The 15,122-nt window shown below is 43.4% G+C and overlaps 1 protein-coding gene and 1 long non-coding RNA gene across 7 annotated transcripts in view; one reads left to right on the top strand and one right to left on the bottom strand.

Annotated features, from left to right (window-relative positions):
• The window catches only part of SPATS2L (spermatogenesis associated serine rich 2 like), a 168,149-nt gene extending 154,620 nt beyond the window's left edge, over positions 1–13,529 (top strand). For all 6 annotated transcript variants that reach the window (XM_082467156.1, XM_082467160.1, XM_082467155.1 and 3 more), the window contains 4 exons: positions 3,772–3,881; positions 6,544–6,646; positions 9,328–9,548; positions 12,625–13,529. In XM_082467156.1, coding sequence (XP_082323282.1) covers positions 3,772–3,881; positions 6,544–6,646; positions 9,328–9,548; positions 12,625–13,020 — 830 coding nt within the window. In that variant the 3' untranslated portion in view covers positions 13,021–13,529. The remainder of the gene's footprint in view (positions 1–3,771; positions 3,882–6,543; positions 6,647–9,327; positions 9,549–12,624) is intronic.
• On the bottom strand, positions 9,975–12,634 carry LOC309663440. Its single transcript, XR_014265276.1, has 2 exons — positions 11,840–12,634; positions 9,975–10,369 (listed from the first exon to the last, which is right to left on the bottom strand). It is a non-coding gene; the product is annotated as an uncharacterized lncRNA (long non-coding RNA).
• Positions 13,530–15,122: the final 1,593 nt, after the last annotated feature.

Consider the following 15,122-nt stretch of genomic DNA (forward strand, 5'->3'; position numbering starts at 1 on the left):
GCTGAGAAGACTGTGGGTACTTCATTGTATTTCTTAAAAGAATTATTGTAATTAATTCAGTATCTACAGGCTGTGGGATCCAATATTAGTGAACGTGAACGTAATTGCAACAAGAGGGAGGTATATTCTAGATAAATATATCTCACTTTAATAATAGTATTTGTGGGCTTCCCTGGTGGTGCAGTGGTTAAGAATCCACCTGCCAATGCAGGGGGACATGGGTTCGAGCCCTGGTCTGGGAAGATCCCACCTGCCGCGGAGCAACTAAGTCTGTGTGCCACAACTACTGAGCCTGCGCTCTAGAGCCCGGGAGCCACAACTACTGAGCCGACGTGCCACAACTACTGAAGCCCACGCACCTAGAGCCCGTGCTCCACAACGAGAGAAGCCACCACGATGAGAAGCCCGCGCAGTGCAAGGAAGAGTAGCCCCCGCTCGTCGCAACTAGAGAAGGCCCGCGCGCAGCAACGAAGACCCAGTGCAGCCAAAAATAAAATAAATAAAATATATAAATTTTTTTTTTTTAATTTTAAAAAAATAATAGTATTTGTAGTTAGGGTTTTTTAGGGTACTATTCGAAACAGTTCACATAGGTTATTTCATTCCGTTCCACAATAACCCTGTGAGGGGTATATGATTATTACATTTTATAGATGAAGAAAGTAAGGATGCTGTCGTGCTATGATCTCAAACTTTGCCTGCCCAGGGAATTGGAGGCCTAGACAGGTGTGTTCTCAGAGTGTCAAATTTACTAGAGGTGGGAAGAAAACATTACTTTATACTAACAGGAACATAGATCTATTATGAAGTAAAATGCAAAATTCACAAGAATTTTTAAGGAATTAAAAGGATTTTAAAGAACCTTTGTGCTTGAAGAGCTACTTGGGCCCCAGCTCCTGGCCCCCCACCCCCCAGGATTTCAGGTATACCCTCTGCTAAGACATATTATTCGAGAAGCCCTAAAATTTTCCATGGTTCAAGTAATAAGAGCAAGCTTCTAATGTGTTCCAGAAACTTGAAGGAAATTATAAATCCTACTGAGCGAATGGATTTCAGCATACCAGATACTGTTTATAAAACTACATAAATAATACTAATCGAGGGTTGAATGCAGTGAAAATCTAAAGCCATATGGGACTGTCTCCCTCTACAAATTTCCAAAAGGATGGTGCTTTCAAAACATACTTACTATTCTATTTTAAATTATAGGATCAATGAATTTTAGGAACTGATCTGTTTTGGTTTTGCTTTCTGTTTCTGTGATTGATGTTTTTGAGGTGAAAATGTTGGCTTCCCCCCAGAGAATATTGGCTTTTGATCTCAAGTTTTAGGACTTTTTCATAATGAAAGTCTTTGAAATGTTAATGAGACTATATGTAAAACTCATCCCAACACTTGCTGATGCAAAGTATTCATTCCCATGCACATTTGCATGATTGTAAACTCAGAATTTATTGGTGATCTTGCACCTGCATTTCTATTTTAGGGCCCATTTATATCTGTTTCTACAAAATCTTTTGTTTGGTATGAATGCCCAAGTTCTACTTAATCAAAAAGAACAATTACCCCTAATTGTCATCAGTCCCACAAATGATCTGTTAAGAAAAGTCAGATCTGTTTATCCATGTATCACTCAGGGTCTGTTGACCCCTTTACTAGCTGCTCATCAAAGCTGGGCCCTCAGAATTCTTATTTATCTTACTTTGCAAGAGGAAAGTACCTCATTTCATCTTCCTACTCAAGAATCATGTTCTCATTCTCCAGGCTTTAGTCCCATCCATATGTTGAATTATAATGGGAAATAAATAATCAGTCAAAGGTATGAGTCCTAGATATTCTCAAGTGGCCCCTGTAGAAAAGGAACTTCTGCCTTTCTTTGCATATTCCTTTTAAGTAATGCATTGATTCATTCTTTGCATATTCCTTTTAAGTAATGCGTTGATCCATTCGCTGGAATCCTTCATTCAGCAAACATATTGGGCACCCACTGTGTACCAGGCCCTAGGTATCCTGGACACAAAGAACTAAATGTGCAGTTTTTGCCAGGACTAGAGATGCCTGCTGTAGCCAGAAGTAACAATATTTTAAGAGCAACCAGAAACCCAGCTTTTGAATGGAATCACTTAACTTTCAAGTGTGGGTGATTTATTTGTAAAAGTAATGTGTGGACCAAACAAAAATATATGTACCCTGTCACTGAAAGTGATAGCTGGCCACCTTTATGTGACCTCTGGTCTGACTGGGTAACCTGGGACATCACTCAGTAATACATTTTCTACGTTCAGATGAAAATTCCTTTCGCTCCCATCATCAGGACAAGTTTTTCACTAGCTTCTCTGTACTCTGAAATGCTACCAGGCACAATTCAGTCTCTGCCCAGCTACCTGGAATTGTAAATGGGAGGCAGGGGGCGTCCCGGTAAATAATCAAAGCATGATTAGAGTAGTTTGGCAGATGGTTAGGCTTTATGAGTTATAGATTAGTTATTTTATTGACATCTCAACATTGGTATCAGCACAGAAAGATATTTCTCATCCTGTCTGAGGAATGGCTTATGGTTTTCAGGAAATCTTAACTCTTGATTGATTCTGAACTTCTTTTGGGGCTTTTGAAGCGACTATTTTTGACATTTATAAATTAAGAACTCTTAAAATCAGAAAGCACCTTGTTTGGGCATTGTGCTGTGAATCTGGTCTAATAAAGCAGTTGACCCTTGTTCAGCCTAGAATGGAATGTGAATTCCATGTGCATATCGTATTAGTTAGATGGACTTTTCTTTTGTTATAACTCAAAATCTTTGTCCAAAAGAAATGAAGGCAATTCATATGTGACTGGAATGAGAGAACTACAAATCTTATCTATTATGAAATCAAACTTCTTGTTTAAATCTCACCCAATGTATTTGTATTCATTGCCTTTGAGCTCCATGGTCTTTTGGGAAACACACACACACACACACACACACACAAATTAACCTGTGGGCTCCTACATCTACCTGAACCTTTAGTAGTTCATCTGACAGGTGTGTGAAATGTGATGCCGAGAATTCCCTTGTGACTTCGTTGCATGTGCAGATGCTAAAGAGTGCACGTGAATTCAGCTTAAGCAAGCTTTGACTCACCCTTGAAATTTTTCCATTGTAGACACTTATAACAAAAACTCTGGTCTACAACTTCTCTCTGGTTGCAAAATGGAAACATATCTGCAGAGTAGCAAAAGCAGAGGCATTTTTTAGCTCACAAAAAGCTAATAAAGGAAAACTTTTATGTCATCTTTCAATAACACAGCTAGTTGCCCTAAATGAATATGTGTTAAAGTTCAGAGGGTCTGATGTTGTCAGAATTTAATAGTACAGCACATACAGAATAATGGTTTTTGCTTAGTGGACTCAGTGTCTTTGCAATATCATTCAGATAGGATTTTAATGTTTTTTTTTTCTTCTTGGAGATAGTTGCTCTGAGTAATGCACAAATCTAAAAGTCCAAACTAAGTGAGTGAGATCAGATGCCAGTGGGGAAAATGAAGAAGATTGTGGGTGTACAGTGAATCAGAAAGGACCGTGTTTGGTTTGGGGCTTGGTGGATAAAGACATAAGGAAATGAGTGGTTGGTGATGAGCGCCAAGAGCCAACCCACCTCAGTGACCAACTCAGAAAACAGCCACGGCCCAACGAAGCGATCAGTCTGCGGAGAGAGAACTGATCCAAGAAATTAGGTCGTTTAATATGTTTACATCTTTGGCCTTAATGTATTATTCCTTCTTATCTGGCAGTGGAAATCCTGACTGCTCGTCAAAAGAAAGCAGAAGAACTAAAGAGACTTACTGATCTAGCCAGTCAGATGGCAGAGATGCAGCTGGCCGAACTCAGGGCAGAAATTAAGGTCAGTTCTAAAATACCACAGCCTGAACCCTGAGCCAGAGTTCCGATCCCCTTTATGTTTGTTCTGCATCCATAGAGCGCTGCTCTCTGAGGACCTAACATCAGACACCCAGCTGTCTTTCACAGGGTTGAAATCGAGAATACAGAAGGGTTAAAGAACCACCTAATCACTGTATTTAAGTATACTATGTGTTGAAGGGCTATATCATTACAGAGGAGAAGGACAAGCTATTTTTTTAGCCAGTGGAACTGACCCAAATAAAATGTATTCAACCGTAAATTATAGCTGGGAAGGGGGACATTATTTTCACCATATGTAATTTATGCATATGTATATAAACACACACACATGTGAACACACACTAAGTATGAACTTAGTATAACAGTAGGGATTCTAAAGAATGTACAATATGTGGAGACTTCGTTCCTATATCCTTTTCTAGCTTACTTGCCCTTTTATTAAGAATACCACATACAAATACGTATTTAGTGGATTTCTTCAGTTGCACGCAACAGAAGCTGACCCTGGCTAACCTCAAGAACAAGGAGAACTGGAAAGGATATGAGGGTAGCTCACCAAAGCAGAGTGTGCTCTGAAGATGCCAGGTTATAATTGGGCAGAAATGTTGGCAGCAGTAATTACCAGACACTCTTCAGGGCACCATCAGAGTGAGTGACCTCCAGATGCCATCACCCCTTGGGCCACCCCACTGGATTCAAATCCCAAACAGAGAGATTCTGATTGGCCTCCACTTGGGTCACATCCACCATTTGACCAAGACAGGTCTTGATTGAAAGACCCACCAACGCTGTGAATCTTGGAAACTGCATTGGGGTACAGTTACCAGAAGGAGAAATTGTTACCAAAAAGGCAAAAACAAGTATCTACAACAAAATAGGAAGTTACAGTTTATAAATTTTCCCTTATCCTCATTTCCCCAATACACTAAACATACACACATGCACACGCACTTCAGCTTCTGACCGACTTCTAGGGAACTAGCGTACTTTGAAGTCATATTTGTTGCTAGCTTTATAAGTAGGATTGTCTGCTCATCCCAGCATAACACTGGTTGGGTATGGTAGAAAGTGGCAAGTGACTTTGGTCCCCTCCATCGTGGTTAGGCATAAAAGAGAGCCCCGTGGGGATGAGGACTTCCCCTGAAGGTCCTGAGACGTTCTAGAGGTCTTTCCCTTCTCACCTGCTCTCCTGGTCTTTGTTGCCTCCAGCCAGTCAATTGCAGTGGCCTCCTGACTAGTCTTTCTGCATCCACTGTCTCCCTCCAGCCTGGTCATTCACCCTGAGACCAGAGTTATTAGAGCAGGTCTGGTCTCCCCCACTATGGTCTCCTCTTCCCTTCAAACTAAAATCCACCACTGGACTCCAGTATATATTTATTATGGCCAGTGCTAATTAGTTTCAGTAGAACAAAACCCTTCGTCTTGTGGACACAGATGCACTTCTGATGTCACAGATGTTCCCTGGTCCCAAAGGAGATTAGAATGGAGAATGGGGCTGGTTGGCAGAACCCATCTTGATACCCAGAAAAACATCCTAGAAAGCAAAACAGACAAACACACACTTGTTTTGATAAATATGAAGTTGCCAGCTTCCTGGTCTACTGAAATCCACTCATCTTCCAAGTTTCACTTCTACCTATCAAAATCCCACTCTTCGTAAAATGGTTGATAGCACAGGCTTTGGAGTGCAACAGTCCTGCTCTTGCAACCTTGGATAAATTACATATTCTCTTAGATTCTTAGAACCTCCATTCCCCCTCTGTAAATTACAGTTAATGATAGTACTGACTTCATAATAATGTGATCAGATGAAAGTGAGATTATCTGTTAAGAATTTGGCCCATGTCTGGTAAGTGTTCAATATTTTTTTAATGTTCCAGCTCAAATGCTTCCTCTTACATAACTCGTTACCCATTCCCCTCAGTAGGAAATAATTTCTTCCTCTTTCACATTCCTAAAGCACCTACTACATTCTACGTTATATTGTATTTTGTGGTATCTGTCTCTCTTGCCATGTGGTAAACTCCCTGGTAGATCACAGAGGGACTGACTCATAGTTATTTCTGTATTGCTCACTCTGTCATCTACCCATAGATCTTAATTTTAAATGAACTGAAAAATAATCTCTTTCCCACTTCCTTTAACAGCACTTGAAATTCTACCATTCAAGATAATGGTTTCTAGTTATCGATACTGAAGGCTTTTTGGACTTCCTGGTACCCTATTAAAATGGAGACGGACGTCTAGGAAGGATGACATGCTTCTCATGAGGAATGATACCTTAGGAGGCCATTGGCCAGATTAGGAAGACTGCCAGAAGGCAATCCCGTAACTTACAATAGGACAGAAAGTGCTAGAAGGAGGGCGTGGGCTGCTAAAAGGTTTAAGTAGATGAATCCAGACACACATTTTGCCTGTACAGACAGGACCCACACGTGTTTCCCAGAAGAAGGTGATCGTGCTCCAGGCAGGTCAAAACCAAGCCTGCTTTAACAGAGCCTCCCAGTGACAGAACAGAGCTGGCATGCTTCCCCACCTGGGGATGCTTTCACATCATCAGTGGTGGCGGGAGAGCAGAGAATGGGTCAGCAGCATGCCTCAGTCATTTCTGTAATCATGGGGCTCCTGTCTCTTCCCTACAGCACTTTGTCAGCGAGCGTAAATATGATGAAGAGCTTGGGAAAGCTGCCCGGTTCTCCTGTGACATTGAACAGCTAAAGGCCCAAATCATGCTCTGTGGAGAAAGTGAGTTTTGCATACTTGCTAAATAATTCTGTGTGCATAAGCCTGGTGCTATTTGGAGTTGATATCAGAAATGTCAGGTGTGCGGTCCCCCAGGGGGGCTGAAGTGAGGTCTAAAGAGATTTAATGATCTAAGGTCATGACACAAGTCGCTAAAAATGTCAAGATCTGAACTTCGAGTCTTCAAATGCCACTGCCCATCAGTAAATCCCCAGGATTTATTAAGCGGAACAGAACAGGTCAACTAGTTTATACCTTTTGCACACTTTTCTTAAGCACTGCCAGATCAACTGCCTCTCTGATTTCAAACAGCCTGGTTCTATAGAGACCTGTTACAGGGAGAGAGAGTCTCCCTAACGAGTCTGAGAACAATGGGCTACTGTCGTGAAGGGCCCAGCTGTCGTGTGTGTGTGTGTGTGTGTGTGTGTGTGCACGCACGCGTGTGTGTGTGCGCGTGTGTGTGTGTGTGTCACACACGCTGCCCAGCAGTGCCTGACTGAGCCTCTCCCTTAATTAGAGCAGTTAACATGCAACAAAATTGGCTGGTCCTTTTTCCCCTGCTCCAGCCCACCCACCAGGGGAGGTGGGAATGAGCACTAAAGTGGCTTCAAGGACGCCACAAGGAGGAAGGAACGACTGGTGAAGGACATGGAATATCTACCGCCTCGTAGTGAGCTGAAAAATTGAGATTTGGCTTCACTTTTTTTTTTTTCAAAGTGGAAATTGCATTTTTTTCTGAGTGTAAAAAATATAAGCTTGGTCTAAAAATTACAAACTATATAAAATAGAACATGACATTACTTTTGTGGCTCCATCACACTTTTTATGCACATATAATCTACTGTGTAAATTATATAGTATACTTAATTATACTACATCATTTACTATACTATACCATATACATATATAGTAAGAGAATTTGCTTTTATCATTTCACAATATATGGCTGACATTTTTCCATGTCAATATATTTAACCCGTAATTTATTTAAATATAATTGGCATAATCAGTCCCTTGATTGTGGACATTTAGGTTGCTTCCAGTTTTTCACCATTAAAATAACACTGCTGTGAGCATCCTTGCTCACATATCTTTGGCAATTATCTGAATTTTTGACTGCATTTCTTTTAAATTATTTTTTTTCTATACACTCCCTCCCTTATGAATCTACCCCACTTGCCATTCTCCATCCCCAGATTTTGCCTCATCTCTAAAAACCCAGACTATCTGATTCACAGTTGGAAATTTAACTGCCCATCCTAGTTTCCACTCCAGCCTGATAATGGGCAAGACCCTGATGCCAAGTGATTCTGCCACCATCTGAGGAGGGGAGGGCGGTGCAGCGTCACCTGCTCTCCTCCAGAGCACTCCAGTGCCATCTAGTGGGAGGAACCATCCCTTACCAAATCCCAGGTGTCCACATGGGAAGCCAGCCTCCCTTGTTGGAGACAAGAGTCCTTGAAAGGCCCTTTTCTTCTCAGCTTTGTTGAGAGCACATGGAAAGCCCACAGCTACTGAACCGGAAATAGTAATGACCCCTATGAAAGTGAATCTAGTTAGCAAAGAGCCACTAAAATCCCCTCGTCATGTTTGGACAGTCCCCGACGTGCCATCACACCTTACCTGTAAAATGAAGGGACTAGAGATACATCCCTGTCCTTTCCATTTCTAATGTTCTGTGATCCCTACTCACACTCCAAACCCTCAGGAAGAATGCTAGGATTAAGTCTGATCCAACACAGGTAGCAGAGAAAATTGCTTTTAAAAACTGGTGACAATTTTTTAAGATTCAGAGGTCTTGCTGTCCAGACTGGCAGTCAAATTCTGGTGAACTATGAGAGGAAAGTCATGATTATATCCTTCAGTTGATTCCCTCTGGCCCTGATTCAGCATAATCACACAGAAACATCCCATCAAAAACCACCCCTTTCAAAACCAGCGGGAAGGGTGATAATAAAAATTGAACAGACCTGTCCGAGCCCTGCCGGGGATCTGTCTGATTAGCCTGTGTGGACTTTAGCACTGGAATTGTTGCAGATTTGCAGTGGGGCTGTAGAAAATGGAGTTGATAAAAGGCCAGATAATGTAACTCTAATGGAATATAGAAGATGCTTTGGGACATCTTTTGGGCCGGCAGGCCTGGCCGTAAGGTCAGGGGATATATACCACCCCGGGGTGACAAAATTCCTGACACTTGGCATCACCCCATTCTGAAGCTCTCAAAATATTGTGGCTCTGACTGGCCAAGTGTCCGTGTACCTCTAGGTTTTTCTGCATCTCTGCAACACCAGCTGGTCTAGGGATATGACAAGAACGGCAAGAACAGGTTTGGTAATGGGCAACCCAAGAGGCAGAGTACCTTTGTGGACAGGGCTGAGAGGGCACTTCGGGGTTTCATTATCCCTCTTCCCTTGGTGGTTCTTGACCTAAGGCATAATATTAGAGGTGCTCAGATCTGTCTCATTCCCTACAAATGTCTCCCAACCTGAATGATTACGCTATTCAGTGATTCTCACAGAAGACATGTGGTGGTCTCCAAGCACCTAGGTGCTTTTTCAAACGATACCTTTCCAAAAAAAAAAAAACCAAAAACTTAATGTTTTTATGACGCTCCTGCCAACTTCTCCATCTCCTAATGGGTTACTGAGGCACAGCCCCTAACACCAAGTGCTTTCTTGTTGCAGTTACACATCCAAAGAACAACTATTCCTCAAGAACTCCCTGCAGCTCCCTGCTGCCACTGCTCAACGCTCACGCGACCACCTCTGGGAAACAGAGTAACTTTACCAGAAAATCATCCAATCACAACAAGCCCTCCGAGGGTAAAGCAGCAAACCCCAAAATGGCGAGCAACCTTCCCAGCACCGCTGACAGCTCTCACCAGGCTGTGCCGGCTAATAAGCAGGTAAACTGCTCCAGGGAGGCCACCTTGCCCTGCTTCCAGGAGTCCCGCAGACCCTAGTGCATTGCCTGGGCAAGAAACCACTCGCTTGCAGAGGAAGAAAACAGCCACCACTGGTCACACCCAGGCTCCGCCCACCCCCAGCAGCACCCCGACCTCCAGAGCCTCCATCTATCTGCCTGTCCGGCCTCCCAGGGCTCCCCCGGTCCATCCGGTCCCCATTTCATAGGCGCTGTCCCCTGTGGAGGAAGTGGTCTTCACACACCTGACAGCATCAGCAAAAAGTCCACCTAAATGAGCCGGTGCTTCTCATGCCTTGAGTGCCACCCAGGTCCTCGTAACTGGCCCGCATGTGGAAGGGACTCACACAGACATGGGAACAAGATTCAGAACCTGGCCACTGACACCATTAGTGAGAAGAAATCCAGCTTGTTTTTTGTTTTTAATTTTTATTTATTTATTTATTTATGGCTGTGTTGGGTCTTCGTTTCTGTGCGAGGGCTTTCTCTAGTTGCGGCAAGTGGGGGCCACTCTTCATCGCGGTGCGCGGGCCTCTCACTATCGCGGCCTCTCTCGTTGCGGAGCACAGGCTCCAGACGCGCAGGCTCAGTAGTTGTGGCTCACGGGCCTCGTTGCTCCGCGGCATGTGGGATCTTCCCAGACCAGGGCTCGAACCCGTGTCCCCTGCATTGGCAGGCAGACTCTCAACCACTGCGCCACCAGGGAAGCCCCAGCATGTTTTTTATGATCCTTTAACTCCCATTTATGTCTAGTTTTTCTGTAAGAGGCCAAAGTTAGTTCAAACTGCTCTTTCTTCTCTTGGGCTTTCAGTAAAGAGAATACATTTCAAAATGACATTATTAATTCTTATCTACTATGACCCTTTAAAATAGAAGTATCCAAAGGACAGTCTTCTCTCCTTCTGCTTCTCCACTATATCCTTGAGAAGTGATTTCCTCCTTATCATTAGAGAATGACCAAGAAATGGGATTTGGTGATTCAGAAGCTGGGAATGCTATAAAGACATTTTTCATGAGCTCTCAGAAAGAGAGCTTGAATAAAGAGACTTTTTTTTTTAAGCATTCCAAAATGCTGGTTTTCTAACAAGTGCCCTGTTGGATTTTGTGGTCTTGGTCTTTTAGAATTCTCATTAGTGACTCTGACAGGCATTTCTCTGGCCCCAAATGTCTTCATGAACTTTAAAATAGCACTTGGACAAGGAGTATTTCATACAGTCATAGATTCAAAATCATAATCAAATCTGTTTCACTTGTCTAAATACAGCTTCATAGCTTTTTTCTTTGCTTGTTATTAAACCCCCTGCTAAAATTAAGTCTGAATTTCTCTGTCACAATTTTTTTAAAAGCAAAGGGGGCCAGATTAAATGCTGTCCACATAGATACTTCTTCAGTTCACTGTTTCATCATTTTCAGCAAAGCATTTCAGGTGATGGCCTGTTTAACCTTAAACATATATCTGAGCCTGAGAAGGGCCCTTGTGCTGGGTCCTGTGCTTTAGCATAAACCCTCGTGGCCCTCCCCCAGCCGTGGCTGGGGCCCACGGCCCTCCCTACCAAGATGTGACTACCCAGAATCTACACTCTCCCTTCTGGAAAGTGCTCCAAATACTCGAGATCCTGGAATTTTATTCCCAGATAGCCCCAAGCCTACTCCCAGGGTCTGTTTGGACTACTTCCCTGGATGCGTCACCTTGAGGGCCGAGCTGACCACACTACCAGTTTGCACACCCCTAGGTCCAAAGGGCGATTATTTGTGGAGGTGGAGACGCCGCTTAGGTGAGCAGGCTGGAGTGTCCACATTCCTGTGGGCACGGCCCCTCACAATGTGGGATGGAGCCAGAGGTAGGAAGAGACAATATTCAGACACATGGTACGTGGGCCTCTGCCTTTGTACTCTTGCCCTGGGCCCTGAGTTACTAGGGGCGCTTCTGCCCTAAACCAATACCATCCAGTCACAATGCACAAATTAAGAACTTGATATATTTGTAACTCAAAAAATTACACATTTTAGTAATAGAGGTTTGATTTTCAAAAAAAGGTCTGTGTTCATGTAACAACCTGCTTATGAATCTTATCTGGAGGGAATATGTGAAGTGGGAATGGCTCCACCACTTTCTAACTGTAGACCTTGGGCAAGTCCCTTAAACTCCTTATATTCATTGATAAAATGAAGCGCATCATAGAAGCTCTCTTAAAAGGTGATGGCAATGACAGATGAGGTGGCACAAGGTCAAGTGCCTCGTTTGGTGCCTGGCACACTTAAGCACTACATTACCTGTTGGCTGTTATTGACCTCAAGGAGTTCAGAAATCTTTCCCTTGTATGAAGACACACAGGCTAACCCACTGCTTCCTTTTTACTTATCCATTTATGTTCTTGGTTGCTGATTTGTTGAGGGTTGCCAGTTTTTCAGTCTGATGCTTCAAAATTCATTAGCTGAGAACTGCAAAAAGTTTAGAAAAAGAATTAATTATCTCTTTGAAAATACACATCACCTCTACATCTCACCAAGATCTACCAGAGACACCCCATCCCTGTATTTACCCAAGATAAGATTTCTGAACTATGGTATTTGTTTTGAAATAGAAAAGCTGCTTCAGAGACAAAAAATGACAAACAGAATTTTATGTTTTTCTTTATATATGTCATGAGAATTCATATACATAGTCTATAGAGAATGTCCCAGAAATGTTTATGGTAGAGAATCATCGTTTCCCTGCTTCTGTGTTACATTTCATTCTGTTTTATTTCAGGCATACTTTATGGGGCTTATTTGGCCTGGTTCTGGAATTGTCTCTCTTACACTTCTGTAACCTCTCTTTCAACATCAGAAATTTTATTTTCTTGGAGTTCCATTTACAAGACAGTCCGCTGTTCTTTTAAGCTCGAGGATTCTAGCAGCTTGACCTCATTTGCATGTTGTCACATTCTTCTGGGGTGTAAAAAAGCTTACCTGTGACCTAGAGATTTGGTTTCCCTGATGTCTACTGATGTCATCTGAGGTTTGTTGGCATCTAATACTTACCTCTTTTTTTTTTTTTTTTTTTTTTTTTTTGGTAGAATGGGTCTTCTAGCCAAAGACGAAGATTTAATCCGCAGTATCACAACAACAGGTTAAATGGGTCTGCGAAGCCCCAGGGCAGTGGTAACGAAGCCGATCCGATGGGGAAGGGCAACAACCGCCATGAACACAGAAGACAGCCACACAACGGCTTCCGTCCCAAAAACAAAGGCGGCGCCAAAAACCAAGAGGCCTCTTTGGGAACCAAGACCCCCGAGGCCGCAGCCCATCCGGAAAAGCCCCGACGAAGGCAGCACGCTGCAGACAACTCAGAAGCCAGGCCTTTCCGGGGAAACGTCTCCAGGGTTTCACAGTGCAATCTCTGCCCCACGAGAATAGAAGTTTCCACAGATGCCGCGGTTCTCTCCGTCCCAGCTGTGACGTTGGTGGCCTGAGCTAGGAGAGAAGAAAAAAAAAAAAAGCTGTTTTCATTCAGTTTTGGTTCCCTGCCCGAGGTGCTGACCCAATTCGCTGCCAAAAGAGAGTCAATCCGAATATACAAACCCTGTACGGCTGTGTCATCCTCTCTTAATCATTTTTACTAATTCTAGTAATCAGCTCTAGCTTGCTTCATAACTTTCATGGCTTTGCTTGATCTGTTGGCGCTTTTTCTCATCCAGACATTGCAGCATTTTAGCCAGGCGGTATTTACTCATTTGTTAGGAAAATCAAGATGTGGCTAAAGATCAGAGGCTCAGTAGCAACCTATGTTGTAGCAGTGATGTCAGTCCATTGATCGTCTTTAGAGAGTTAATGTCGAAAACAAAGTTCTTATTGATCAGACAAACATGATCTGCTGAAGACACATGCGCTTTTCTAGAGTTTAACATCTGGTGTTTTTCTGAAAAAAATATATATACATATATTGCTTTATTTGAAACAAATTAAAATATGCTGCATTTGACACCTGGCTTGTTTTTCTTCTTTTTAATTTATGCCCACTTTATCATCCAGTGTACTAGGTAGTACTTTCAAGAAAACTTTAGAGACTAGAAGTTGTGGCACAGAGCTCTGTACAATACTGTTTTTCTCGGGACGGGTAACCTTTTGGAAAAAACAATGGCCCTGCCAGTACGTTACACACATATAGATGGATGTGCACCCCGATCATCTTAGACACAACATGGTAGTTTGGAAACCTTCGTTGCAAGTAATATAAACCTTAGCCTCGTTTAAACAATAAAGCAAATGTATTGGTTTAGTGGCTGAAAAGCCCAGTATCAAAGTATGCCTTGGGTCCAAATGCATCAGGACTCTAGCTCCTTCCTCCTGGTTATCTCAGCTCTCCCTTCCTCCTTAGGCTGACACTGTGTTCAGAATGGTGGCAAATAGCTGCCTCCTAAGAGTCATGTCCATCCCCACACTGTCCGGAAGAAAAGAGAAGCTCTCCAGGTAGCGTCCACGTGGAGCAAGGGTCTTTCTCAAAAGTCCCAGCGGGGGCTTCCCTGGTGGCGCAGTGGTTGAGAATCTGCCTGCCAATGCAGGGTACACGGGTTCGAGCCCTGGTCTGGGAAGATCCCACATGCCACGGAGCAAATGGGCCCGTGAGCCACAATTACTGAGCCTGCGCGCCTGGAGCCTGTGCTCCATAATGAGAGAGGCCGCGACAGTGAAAGGCCCGCGCACCGCGATGAAGAGTGGCCCCCGCTTGCCGCAACTAGAGAAAGCCCTCGCACAGAAACGAAGACCCAACACAGCCAAAAATAAATAAATAAATAAATAAATAAATAAATAAATAAATAAAGTCCCAGCGAGGGTCTTGCATATCATTGGCCCAGACTGCTGGTAGGCTTGTCCCTCAACCAATCAGCAAATGACATGTGCTAATTAGCATAGACTAATCAGAGCCCACCCCCAAGCTGGCTTGTGGCCAGCTGCCCAGAAGCAAAGGGGCTGTGTGGAGCCGGGCTCCTGTTACCTGAGGAAGGGAGAAGGGATACCGGGGGCCCACACCCCGAGTAGCCCCAAGTCCCCTGTCTTGGAGGGCAAGGCAGCTCAGTCTGGCCACTGCTTCCATCGAAATTCCATGTGTCCTACAGATTTGTTGGCCTCTTTCAAGTTCAAATGCTTATTTTCAACTCAAAGTTAACATTTTTTTCTGGCAGCTCAGGTTCAGTGGTTCTCTGCCACAGAGCAGCCCCGAGCACCTGAGCCTGCCCACCACGCAAGCGTCCGTTTCTTCTTTTGCCAAGTGCAGGGAGGATGTTTGCTGTCTCTGGAGAGAACCTTCTGAGGTCTCTGGGTGTACCCAGAGATTTAATAGGAATTCTATTTTATTTTTGAATTTATTTTTTTTATACAGCATGTTCTTATTAGTTATCTATTTTATACATATTAGTGTATATCTGTCAATCCCAATCTCCCAATTCATCACACCACCACCCCCCGGCCACTTTCCCCCCTTGGTGTCCATATCTTTGTTCTCTACTTCTGTGTCTCTATTTCTGCCCTGCAAACCGGTTCATCTGTACCATTTTTCTAGGTTTAATAGGAATTT

The sequence above is a fragment of the Balaenoptera physalus genome (genome assembly GCF_965194825.1).
Source record: "Balaenoptera physalus genome assembly, chromosome: 6".
Taxonomy (NCBI): domain Eukaryota; kingdom Metazoa; phylum Chordata; class Mammalia; order Artiodactyla; family Balaenopteridae; genus Balaenoptera; species Balaenoptera physalus.